This window comes from Theobroma cacao, chromosome 7 (genome assembly GCF_000208745.1).
Source record: "Theobroma cacao cultivar B97-61/B2 chromosome 7, Criollo_cocoa_genome_V2, whole genome shotgun sequence".
Taxonomy (NCBI): domain Eukaryota; kingdom Viridiplantae; phylum Streptophyta; class Magnoliopsida; order Malvales; family Malvaceae; genus Theobroma; species Theobroma cacao.
This window is the reverse complement of record NC_030856.1, coordinates 1,910,812-1,923,608: the sequence shown is the minus strand read 5'-3', so window position 1 is coordinate 1,923,608 and position 12,797 is coordinate 1,910,812. Positions and strand designations below refer to the sequence as shown.

General features: G+C 37.1%; 3 protein-coding genes across 3 annotated transcripts; 1 reads left to right on the top strand and 2 right to left on the bottom strand.

The window, feature by feature from the left end:
- Positions 1,245 to 5,808, top strand: LOC18593501 (calcium-dependent protein kinase 2). The gene is made up of 8 exons (XM_007020758.2): positions 1,245 to 2,378; positions 3,374 to 3,517; positions 3,662 to 3,814; positions 4,153 to 4,268; positions 4,480 to 4,647; positions 4,727 to 4,854; positions 5,184 to 5,283; positions 5,375 to 5,808. Exons 1-8 carry the CDS (start codon positions 1,649 to 1,651, stop codon positions 5,444 to 5,446), a joined length of 1,611 nt encoding a protein of 536 aa, XP_007020820.2. The 5' UTR covers positions 1,245 to 1,648; the 3' UTR covers positions 5,447 to 5,808.
- Positions 6,668 to 8,065, bottom strand: LOC18593500 (protein translation factor SUI1 homolog). The gene is made up of 2 exons (XM_007020757.2): positions 8,034 to 8,065; positions 6,668 to 7,245 (listed from the first exon to the last, which is right to left on the bottom strand). Exon 2 carries the CDS (start codon positions 7,179 to 7,181, stop codon positions 6,843 to 6,845), a length of 339 nt encoding a protein of 112 aa, XP_007020819.2. The 5' UTR covers positions 7,182 to 7,245; positions 8,034 to 8,065; the 3' UTR covers positions 6,668 to 6,842.
- LOC18593498 (AUGMIN subunit 4) lies at positions 9,034 to 12,793 on the bottom strand. The gene is made up of 13 exons (XM_007020753.2): positions 12,562 to 12,793; positions 12,421 to 12,468; positions 12,208 to 12,333; positions 11,490 to 11,810; positions 11,201 to 11,297; positions 10,856 to 10,901; positions 10,674 to 10,767; positions 10,393 to 10,464; positions 10,173 to 10,231; positions 9,906 to 9,974; positions 9,775 to 9,826; positions 9,474 to 9,551; positions 9,034 to 9,397 (listed from the first exon to the last, which is right to left on the bottom strand). The coding sequence occupies exons 1-13, from the start codon at positions 12,682 to 12,684 to the stop codon at positions 9,320 to 9,322; spliced, it is 1,263 nt and encodes a 420-aa protein (XP_007020815.1). The 5' UTR covers positions 12,685 to 12,793; the 3' UTR covers positions 9,034 to 9,319.

Below are 12,797 nucleotides of genomic sequence, written 5' to 3'. Positions count from 1 at the left end.
TTGTTTTCTCTTCACAATTAGGAAAATTCTTTCCAAGTTTTCTTTCACTTGTATAATTTGTTCTTCTCTTTTAGCCCACATCAGAAGCTTCAATCTTTGTTTCTTCTAGGAAACACACTCTACTAAACAAACGTGTCTTGTCCAATTCTCTTGTTCTTTGTTCCGTTTGATTCGTTGAAGGAAATTGGTTTGGGGTCTTACAGCATCAATCAAAACCGTGTTTGGTCCAATAGAAACTCAAGAACAAAAGTCATTAATAGATTAAATTGGAAACCAATCTCCACGTTTTCTTGATTAGAATTCTAGCACCAACTTTGACGCATACCCATTTTGCCACGTGTCCCATGTAATGAATTTTCTTTCATTTTGGGACCCACTTTTGTTGCCAGTTCATATGATCAATAATATGGCCCTTAAAATGGGTTTTTCACATGTTCTAATGATCTTGGATCTCAGCCTTCAGATTTTGTGTGTCAATCGTCATCCCGTGGTTTTGAGTGATCAAACAAAGGGGGAAATGATTTTCCTCCAAGGAAAGGAAAAGTAGTTCACAGGATTATTCTTTTTTTTTTTGCAATAAATATGTTGGAGGAAAAGAATGAAAAATTTCTTGTTTTGGGATAGAAGTGGAGTTGTGGATGACTTTGCATTTCCAATTCTTTTAGCGAGTGAAGACAAAATGAAAAAGTTCTATCCAACCAAATGTCTAACTTTAGAAAATAAGAGGAAAGGTGCACTTTTTTTTCTAATCACAAAGTTCAAAAATCAAAGGTTTTGGATCAGGATATTCTAACAACTTGGGATCTTTAAACGTTTTCTTGATAATACAGTCTATTTAAGATTTAATTTTAAAAAATTATATTATCCTGCTATAATAATTTGTTAATTTTTCTGCGACTGTAGAGTATATGATCAGACTATGAGCATTCACTATCAATTAAGATATTGTTGTAGAAATATTTTTCATTTAATGTATTATTACAGGAAAATCTTAACTGATGAGCTAATTAATTAAATAAAATGGCTGAGTAATAAAGTAGATGGAGACCCTTAACCCCAACACATACTGTGATAAAAAGAAAAAATATTGTGAGACAGCAGACAGCTAGTGGATCTTATATTTCTTTATTGATTATTTTCTGTGACAGGTTTGTTACACAGGCTGCTCGTTGCTGTCCCTTGGCATAGAAGATTCTCTCTCTTTGGTCCCATCAAAATTCAATGTTTCAAACATAACTCAATAGTTGACCCAGCCAAGCAAGCCTCCCCTTTGTTTTCTCACTGGTCATAGCCTCCCCCCGTCCTGTTAAAGCTAGAAACTTTGATCTACTTTTTTCCTTATAAACCGACCCTTTGTGTTCACAAGCCTTGAAGCTGGATTCTTTTTCATCACACCCCTCGCCATATTTCGTAGTCACCATCTTGGTTTTGGGCTTTTCTTTTTTATCAGTGTGAGAACATCACTTTTGGTCCAAAGTTCTTTTTTTTTTTTTTATTTAGTTTCTGAATCTGGGTCTTTTTCCTTCTACCTCAACCTTAGTAAATCACTTAATTCTGATCCATTTTCTTAATTTTGTATCTGTTTCTTCATCTGGGTCTTTTTCTTTCAATCCAAATTTGATAACTTGGCAGTTACAAGTGAAACCAGATGGGTGGTTGTCTGACAAAAAGCAAAGAACCAAAGCCAAAGCATAATGGCTACAGATCAGGAGCAACAACTACAGTTGCTGTGCATCAACAAAGATACCAAGAACCTGTGAGGCCCGCACCTGTTCAACCCCAATTCCACCACATCCCTGAAAAGCCAGGTGCTCAAACACCTTGGAAGCCGGTTGCTCCAGCACCAAGCCCCAAGCCTGCCCCCAGGGTTGATACAATTCTTGGTAAACCATATGAAGATATAAGGATGCGCTATACAATTGGTAAGGAATTGGGAAAAGGTCAGTTTGGTGTAACTTATCTTTGCACTGAGAATTCAACTGGAAAGCAATATGCTTGCAAGACAATTTCTAAGAGGAAGCTAGTTACAAAGAATGATAAGGACGATATGAAAAGGGAGATACAGATTATGCAACACTTGAGTGGACAGCCTAATATTGTGGAGTTTAAAGGTGCTTATGAGGATAAGCAATCTGTTCACCTTGTAATGGAATTGTGTGCTGGTGGTGAGTTGTTTGATAGGATTATAGCTAAGGGACATTATAGTGAAAGGGCAGCTGCATCTATCTGCAGGGCGATTGTTAATGTTGTCCATGCTTGTCATTTTATGGGTGTGATGCATAGGGACCTTAAGCCCGAGAATTTCCTGTTGTCTAGCAAGGATGAGAATGCTCTTTTGAAGGCCACAGATTTCGGGTTGTCGGTATTCATTGAAGAGGGTAAATTCTTGTCACGCTTTATATTTGGTCATTTGCACATTAAGTTATTGGTCCTAAATTGCAGGAAATTTTTGCATATGTACATGGAAATAATGATTGGTCTTAACCACCTGCTTGTGAATGATTCGAAGTTTTTGCACCAACCCCTAACTAGTGTTGTGAGTATTGAACGGAGAAAAAGTCAGTTAGGTTAATTATAATTTTGAAATTTTATTGGTTTGGACATCATTAGCTGCCAACTAAGATGGCAGGTAAGTTTCCTCAATTTGTTCTGGCCATCTCCTTCAATTCATTGTATGCATGTTCATTCACAATTTAGTTTAACCGTATACAATATATAGTATTTTGAAATTTTAACTTCTGCTCTCTTGGAGCATCATTTGTTACTAAATAAGAATGGTGATTGGGCGATTGTGACACCTGGCTGATCAAGTCCGAAAAACCATCACTTAGAAGTTGAATTGGTCAGCAGTCATTAACTGATATTGCATTAGCTTCCAGCATTTTCATTATTGTTTCCTCTATGTTTATGCCCTAATCTTCTTACAATATTTGGCATTGAATAAGTTTAAAAAACTATGCATTAATGGCAACTTTCAGAAATTCTGATTTACCTTCTATTTTCTCGATTTCCTGTACACCGACTCAGAAGTATAGATCTCATTTACATGATGGCAGAATTTGACTTCTATAACTGTGTGAAAGTTTTATAGCTTTAAGCTTTAATTTAAGCATCAGTCATGCAGTTTGTAGTCTTTCTACAAATTTTATATCCAGTATAAACTGGCATGTCTATATGTGGGTGTCTATAAACACGTATAATATGCATATGTGAATTCACATATCCATACACAATAACATGCATTATGCTTGCCATTGTTTTCGAAAGTAAATGGTATTTCTTTCTGAAAAGGAAAAAAAATCGTATCTCATGTATGTCCATGTGTAAAAAACTATTAGCATTCTTTTCTGATTGCTCTTGGTACCTTTGGCAGGAAAGGTGTATCGGGACATAGTGGGGAGTGCTTACTATGTTGCTCCTGAAGTATTACGGCGTAGATATGGAAAGGAAATTGATGTTTGGAGTGCAGGAGTTATGTTGTATATCTTGCTCAGTGGTGTGCCTCCATTTTGGGCAGGTAATTATTTAAACCACACTATCGTTTTGCTTATGAAAAATAATATCATCAATTGCCAAAAGCTATAGCTTTGACTTTACTAGATAGCCTTTGAAACTGCTACTTCAATATTAGTATACAATGTAATGAATGTTTTTGCCTCAGAAACGGAGAAGGGGATATTTGATGCTATTTTGGAAGGAGAAATTGACTTTGAAAGTCAACCATGGCCTTCTATTTCGGACAGTGCCAAGGAACTAGTCTGCAGGATGTTAACACAGGACCCGAAAAAGAGGATCACTTCTGCTCAAGTCCTAGGTACTTATTTACAGAATAGTTTCCCTTTTTTTTTTGTTTGGTTGGCTGGGTGGAAATTTATATAAGTAGTTAATCGCAGGTGATTCCTTGTAGGTTCAAAAATAATTTCTTTAAATGTTCATTCTATCTTCATATGCCACGCATCCTGGCATTCTATCATGCTAATGTGTTAAAGGAAAATCAATTGTAACGTTGCAAAATTACGTTCTAATATATATATGAATCCATGTGCATGCTTGTGTGTGTGTGTGATTTGTTTTACTGCATACTGGGCTTGTGAGTTACTATAATTCATGTCAAGGCCCAACCAAAAGATTGAAAATCTGTGATTTATGCAGAGCATCCATGGATAAGAGAAGGTGGAAGTGCATCAGACAAGCCACTAGACAGTGCAGTGCTTTCTAGAATGAAGCAATTCAGAAGAATGAACAAACTAAAGCAACTTGCCTTAAAGGTAGGTTCAAATTTATTTATATGGTATCTTTGATTTCTAAATGTGGCAGTAAGAGAGAGATAGGCATGTGACTCTTTAGTCATGAGATAGGCCTGTTTTATTTGATATACAATAGCAAATTAGTACGTCATTTTGCAATCCCCAGTTACTCTGTTGGTTTCTACTTGAGCAACTTTACTTGCCATATAATGACAAGCCTGGTGGATTATAGGTCATTGCAGAAAATCTTTCTACTGAAGAAATCCAAGGTCTGAAGCAGATGTTTGCAAACATTGACACTGACAACAGTGGCACAATCACCTATGATGAACTTAAGAATGGATTAGCTCGACTTGGATCAAAGCTCACGGAGGCTGAAGTTCAGCAGCTGATGGAAGCTGTAAGATACTATTTAAATCTATAATATGTAGATCATTTTAGTTTAGATCATACATACTAACCTTGGTTTTATGTCGCAGGCTGATGTGGATGGAAATGGTAGTATTGACTACATTGAATTTATCACTGCTACAATGCACAGACATAGGCTAGAAAGAGACGAACATCTGTATAAAGCTTTTCAACATTTTGACAAGGACAACAGCGGGTAAGTTTTCTTCATAGCCAGAACTGGCCAGACATATAAATGCTAGAATTGCAGTGTCATATTTAATCTTGTCTTGGTGTGTTCAGTTTTGCTTTCGTTTGGTGGATATAAACATGCTAGTAATTGCAGTAGCATTTCAGGCTAGTAGTCCATAATTCCAAGTTTCATGTGAAGTAGATAAGATTTAGCTGTCTGAACTAGTCATATTTGGGGCACATAAATCAATGACATGGGACCTATGATTAAACATTAAGTCCTCTTTCTTTGGCCAGCATAACCATTAATTAAGATATGCTAGGAGTCAATAACTTGTTTGAAACTCTTTTCAGGTATATCACAAGAGATGAGCTAGAAACAGCCATGAAAGAATATGGAATGGGTGACAATGACACAATCAAGGAAATAATATCTGAAGTTGACACTGACAATGTAAGCCCCCTTTTCTACCTTTTTTCTACCTTTGGAAGCACATTTTCTTTGCAGCATGATGCATTAGTTCTTACTTATGCCTTGTTTACAGGATGGTAAAATCAACTATGAAGAGTTCCGTGACATGATGAGAAGTGGAACCCAACAAGGCCAACTCTTTTAGAAATAGATGACTGGACTTGCAGAATCGGGGAAAATTCCCCGATAGTAGTGCAAAATGGCTTTAAGAGATCTCTAGGCTCCTCGTTACATAACTTTGTCTGGTTTGGTTTTTCATTTTTGATTGTAATATATTGCATATAATTATATCTTTACATTTTTTTGGTGAGTCTTGTGACTGATATATGACGGATTTTGAGAAGAAAGATTGTTTAAGCTAGAAGTCTGCTTATCTTTTTCCATGTCCTCAATTCTGGTTCCCCCAGAGTGTAGAACTCACTCCTTGAGATCACATCAATGTTGGTTATCACTTCTTCGAAATAAATACTGCAGTCTTGCCTATGGCAAGGCAACATCTTAGAATCATTCTGCGTGAAATTATATTAATGTGATTCAATCTTGTCCCCATGGATTGCCTTTAGAAACTTCATAAAACCTTATCTGGTGTTTCAGTTGCCGAAGGTGCAAGGAGAACTTATATCGACTTCATTAATAACAGTTCATCATGCATGAAATTTCAATCTAGATGAAGGCGAAACCCTCATATCTAGAGTAGAGAAACACAAAGCAAAAATGGAGATGTCATGGATTCATATTTTCGATTCAAAAGGCATGTCCAAACATATAAGTTTAAGACTCATCTTATTTATTACTGATATTGAATTTGTGACAGGACACCATCTTGAAATATAGAACCTTGGGTTACTGGACCGCATGGTTCTTATCTGTATCTAGCACCTACTGAGACCCAAAATCCTTAATACCAATCACTACCTCCCAGCCATTTGAGCTTTCAAGTAGACTAATGAAATGGAGCTCCCAAAGGCAAAGCCAACCAGAAACAGGGAGCTCTCATTCGTTTGCTTTCTAATTCATCCCTATCCTACATAGATGCAAAGCTAAGGCAAACAACAGAAAAGGTTCTAGGAGTGCCTTGGTACAAAAGAACCGGTGGCTCAAAGCCCTGGAGCCAGACAAGGTCAAAGTCCAACCTCAAACAGACAAAAGTTTGGTTGCAAAGCGTATATTACGGGCCAAATGGACCAAATTGCAGGTGTAACATCAGTTGAACCAATTGCCCAAATTTGAACAAAAGGGAAAGGCAGCGTATGATAAAGATAACCAAGTTCATGTACCAAAGTACTAATAGTGCATAGGATTTTAAATTGGCTTGTCCTGAACCTGAAACACCAGCAGAGACCAGAAGGCAGAAGCAAGACAGGAATAAAAGGCAAAGCTTTAAAGCAAATACTATCCATTATAATTAATGAAACTTTAACATTGGATTCCATTATTGGTCCACCCCAACAAGGGGTGCGAAGACAAGACTAAAACAAAGACAGCCTAGAAATTTATTTCATAAAAGTCCTAAATCATGACAAAAGCAGCAAGAACTTCCCCTAGAAACCATGAATCTTGATTTGATCCTTCTTCACGATGCCAGCATTAACAAGGAACTGGGACACGTTTTTGCGCTGATCACCTTGGAGCTGAATGATTTTGCCAAGCTCTTTGTCATTCACGACATTCCCATTACAGCAGAACTCCTTCTTGAGACACTTGAGAATTTTCTCGTAGCTCAAATCCTGTTTCAGCCCTTGAACAGTTGTCAAGCTTTTCTTTCCATTCCTCTGTTGGATTCGTATATGCACATACTCCTTGGTTCCAGTGCCACCAAATTCCTCAGCCTCGGCGAATGGATCGAAAGTAGTGGGGATCTGGCTGCCTATATCAACCATGTACTTAGTTAAATAGAAACTTGGAACGACCTACGGGTGCTTGCTTGTCTCTTGAGCGCTAGTACTGTAAGAAATAACAAACCATGAATTGTTAGAAATCAACAATTTATACTGTCTGAAAAGCTTATCAAACATCTGAATCTGTCACTAACAAGCAGAAAAAGCACTACAGAGAGATTTAGATATGATCAAATACAAAGAGACATAAAAAAGCAGAACCTCGTATCATTAGTATCTGAACTCCCCATTAAACCAAACCTACAATTTTCTTTCAAGATCAACGTGTTTAAACAAAACCCAGGTCCAAACCAGGGCCATTTAGCCATTCCATCTTTCAAACAGAAGATTACCCAAGACCTTAAAAATCGAAACATCTCTTCCAATTAAACATCAATCATACATATGTTGAGTGCTAAAATCAACACAATTTCATCAAGAATTCAACGTTTCCTTAAGAGTTTAGAAAAACCAAAGCTAACTAATCACGAATTCGCCATGTTCAACAAACTAAACATGGTTCTAAAGGGAAATAAGAATCAGACCCTCCCCCAGAACTACAAGACACAATAAAAAAACTCCCTAGAAACAACGATACAATGATCAAAACACAACAAACCAGAAAAACAAGGACAAAAACAAAAAAGGGTTTTGGCCTAGAAACGAAAATTCCAAGAAGAAAGATCACCCAGGAAAATCATTGATCCAATCTTTTACCATAACAAACGAAACAAAACACACTAATAGACCAACTCCAAGAGACAAAGATACGATGATCAAACACAACAAACCAGCAAAACAGGACGAAAACGAATGTGGGCTTTGGCTCAGAAACCGAACCAAACCAAACCGTACCTGAGAGCTTGGAAGGTTTCTTTCAATCGGTTACTATGGGAAAATAAGATCGGCAAGGGGGTGTTTAAATAGGCGGTTGAGTCCCCGCGTGGAGAGGAGACATAACCGCGGGTGAAGGATATGTTTGGATTGGTCCACGTGGATTGGTTGAGATCAGAATCTTGACTCGTGGAAGGTCGAGATTGCAGCATAAATATTCTAATTAATCGGAATAAATAATAATAATAAAAAATAAAGGCGTGTATACCACGCGTAATAACAGACTAAATGACGCACAGGGTGGAGTCTAAGGGAAAGAAGAAAGAACAAGGGGGAAGAATCTGGAAGTTTGAAGGAGAACAACAGACGGTCCAGGTTAATCCAAATCTATTTGGAATACTTTTGTTCTCGGGGGTGGCTTGATTTGATTTTTTGTGGCTACCCAATCTTATGCTACGCAAGTTGGTCTCTTTCTTACCAACAAATTTGATTTGCTTTGCTTATACTTCGATTCGATGATATCATATATGTCACATCGATTATATATTAAGATATAATTAAATATTTATATTATTTTTATAAAATTAAATCATAAAACTCAACGACTTAAAACAAATAATTCTTTATTGCTTAATATAAATCGTGATATTCACATGAAATGATAATTAAAATTTATCTTAACATTTATTGTGAAGATTTTTAACATATTAAAGAGGTTTGTCATGTGAAAATTTAGTATGATAATTACCAAGTAGGGCCAAATTGATGAACTAGACATCATAACATGCCCATAAGCATGTCTTAATCGTTGTTCTTAAGAAAAAGAATGGAGTGCAAGAGCCACATGACTTGCTTCTCAAGTCAAAGTGCGTCAGCTCAGTGTGCGCGTCTCAAGCTGCTTTCGAAGGGGTGCAGCCGCCTTTCTACCCAGTACTCAAGAGGGGGCGTGGGGGGGAGGGGGGGGGGGGGGGGGGNGTGCTAAAGGTCCCACCACCAGCTGTTTATGACAAAAGCACCATTGTTTCAAAAACAATCACTAGCTGTACAAAAAGCTTTCAAAAACGAGTGATTCCTCCGCAGAGGGAACAACACGAACATTTTAGCTATGGCACACAACAAGCAATAGGTTGGTGATCGAAAAAACGAGTGATCCCTCCGAAGAGGGAACAACACGAACATTTTAGCTATGGCACACAACAAGCAATAGGTTGGTGATCGAAATTCGTTGAGTGTATTGAGTACCTATTGTACAACAAAAGGGTTCAATACAGAAATGTTGACAGGTAAAAGGAAATGGGATCTGGAAGTTATGTGCTTGCGTGGTCTGGTAAGCGCTTGAGGTCCATCTCGACTTGGTGGATTGTCCATTGCATATTTTCCAGTTTCTGTAAATAGGTGGTGATGTTAATGTTTGTCGAAGGAAATTGAGTTTAAGACTGCTACTTGTTAGCTGATGTTTACCTTCACGATTTCATGGTACTGCCTTGCAATTGTATCGAAGTGAGGATCGACACCTTGATACTCACGTAGACGTGTCACCTGTTGAAACATGAGTTGATAATGTAAAAAGGACAGGAAACAGAAAGTAGCAAAACTTGGACGAACACAATGGCAACCAAAACAGAAACAGCCATAGGCAGGAGTCGGCTTTGCCAAATTTTCCCACTTTGAGGCAGAGTTAGGGTCACAGTTTTGAAAATAAGAATAATTCGTACATTCTAACAATTGACTGTCAAACTAGAAGATAGATGGTGGAACATACTGCTTTATTATATGCAGCAGAAGCTTCTTCAGTAGCCTCGAGGAGATATTTCCTGGCAACGAGGTGAGACAAGGTTATAGCCCAATATTGAAGCAGTACTGATAACTATGTGCATCACCCTTTAAAGTTACCTTATTTTATGCAATGCTGGTATCGACTCCTGAGTATAAGTTTCAAGCAAGAGAACATGCTCCAATACCCTGAGACAATAAATGCACATATGACAGGCTAATTCGAAAGATGAGCAGAAGTACGCTGTGCACGAGATCAAATAAACGCAAATGAATATGTATTCCTTTGCTATTTCCATATTTCTTTAACATAAATAAAAGAAATGCTAAACAACATGATGGTAGAGCAAACAATCCAAATATAGCAAGTAAAATAGGGCAACAAACCTTAATTTTGCATTCATGGTCTCACATCTTTTGCAAAGCCATGTCTTCTGTAATTCATCCTATAAAATTTGTCAAAGACAAGTTTAGAGATCAGTCCAAGGAAGAAAAAGAACATAAAACATATCAAACCATTACTGTCATTTACTTCTACTACTAAAAACGCCTTAAAAAAATTCTACTACTAAAAACATTAAAAGAACTTCCTGAGCATAATGCTTACATATTTATGTTGATGTTGCAACTTCAAATCTTTGACAAGCTTAATAAGCACTCCGAGTATCTGCTCTAGGACCTGTCAAGAGAAAATTGCTTTACATCACATCTCATGCAAACAAAACAAACTCCTTTTAGAAGCATGACGTCATCCACGAAAACATCGAGTGAAATGAAAACTATCTTATAGCTCTGATGACAAAAGATCTAACAAAATGAACTGTCTCCATCTCATATTTCATTTTTTTAAAGGTGTCTCCATCTCATATGGATTGACTATTCACCTACATTGTAATATTCTGCAAATTTCCTATCTGCTGAATAGAGATCCTCCCGCAAAGCGGCTTCTTCCCTTTCAATCTCCTCAGTTATCAACTTAACCCTGGTAAATGAAATATTATAACACGTGATCAACATCAAGCATAGCGTGACACCAACCACATCAAAGAAGTAGAGAAAGTAACTCAAACCTTTCTGGAAGGCGAGAACTTGAACTTTGACTTCCAGAAGATGAGTCTGCAGCACGATAGCAATGGTAATATCAGGCACATAACTATTGAAAAAGGCAAATATGTTAATATATTTGTGACCACATTCTAATTTGCACTTCACCGCAGTTATCTAGGCCTCTGACTCTTGGAATAAAATGATGGACAACAAGATATATGGACTAATTTCTCAAACCAACACTAAATTTAGGGACAGAACATTATGAAGGAAGGATGAGGTGTTTCCAAACAGCATGCTAAAATGCACTGGCATATATAAACTGAATAATAAGAGAAGGGAGAGAGGCAAAGGATGCATGAAATTACCAATATCATCAATGAAGGCATCTGCCAACTTGTCGCATTTAGATTTCAAACGAACATCAATCTCCCTTGAAAGAGCTAAATGATAGTCAGCCATATCCTAAAATCACCAAATTCACAAAAATTTTAGAAATGTATCATGTTATTGTAAGAAGCCTCAGCCAGTGCAGATGATGATTAAATCATATGGCAACAGAAGCAAGGACCTATTTTGTAAATAAAGATTCAGGGAATATTTTTAGATTTAAAACTTTCAGACTCCATCTGCCACCATGACACAATGTTTCCATACCATTGACAATGGCACCCTTTGAAGCTGAGTTTGCCACAAATAAGCAGGTGTTATTCCAAGAAAGCGATTAGGCACACCAACACCAGGTTCCCCCAAATCGCCAGCATTATTCGCAGCTGCAGCACTATTCGCATAATTAACTGAGTTTGAACTAGAGCTGATAGTGAGACTGGTACTGGTACTATCGAGCGAACTCCGTGACATTATACTCCATTTTTCAATTTCTTCCTCATGAATTTCCCCATCATTAGATATAAGTGGAAGTCTCAATCTTTGAGCTGCTTCAGCAACAACTAATCGGTGCTCTAGAGTCTCATAAACCTAAAGTTCATAAAACACATAGCATAGCTTTTCTCAGATTCTTAACTATAAACACTCTGTTAGTTTTTGCTTTTGCTACTTACCTCTCGCAATTCACTTTTCACTTCTTAAAATGTAGTTATAAAGGAGTAGTAAATACAGGAAAAAAAAGGAAAATCGTGATTGATCAAAGACGAACAAATGAACAAATGAAAAACGGGTTTTAACACAAGTATTCCCTATAAAGGTAAAATCATACATTTTGCTATAAGGTAAACAAAATCATATGTTTACTATCTAACTCTTCCTTTTGCTGCAAAAGGTAATTCACATTTATCCTATAACTTTCTTAATTAACCTCAAACAATGAAAAAAAAAGAAACATAAAAACTAAAAATTGATTAACATAAATTGAAACCTGAGGAGAGTTCTTCAATCCAAGCTGTGGGTAAAGACCTTGAAGGTCTCGAATCCCTCCGAGATTCGCCACGGAAACCGCTTGCTGATACTCTTCCACCATAGCTATTGCTTCACAGTAAATTGCCTGCAAAATTTTACATTTTTCTTTTCACAAATGTTTAAAAAATGAAGGAAAATTAATTCATACAGAGAAATTAAATTAAATTATCACCATTGCTTCTAAGTAACGTAATCTTTCTCTCGACATCTCCTCTCTCGCCTGAAAATAGAAATTCGTCACAGTATTTAAAAGGAATTCATTCATCGCATTGTTTGAAGAAAAAGAAACAAGATTTTTAAAAGAAAAACATACGAGTTGGAGATCGTAGTAGGCGGATTTGGAGACGAGAGATCCATCGGGGGCTAAGCAATGGCGCTCTAGCTGATCGATTACTTGGATGACGTCAGCCGGCAAGTTTTGCCCTCCTTTCACCATGAACGCTTTCTTTGTTTTCGCTTCGAAAGGAAGAAACTTGAACGGAAAAAGGCCGGCCTTTTGGGATTTTTGAAACTTGAAAAAAATGGAAGGAGAGACTGGTCGGAGGAAGA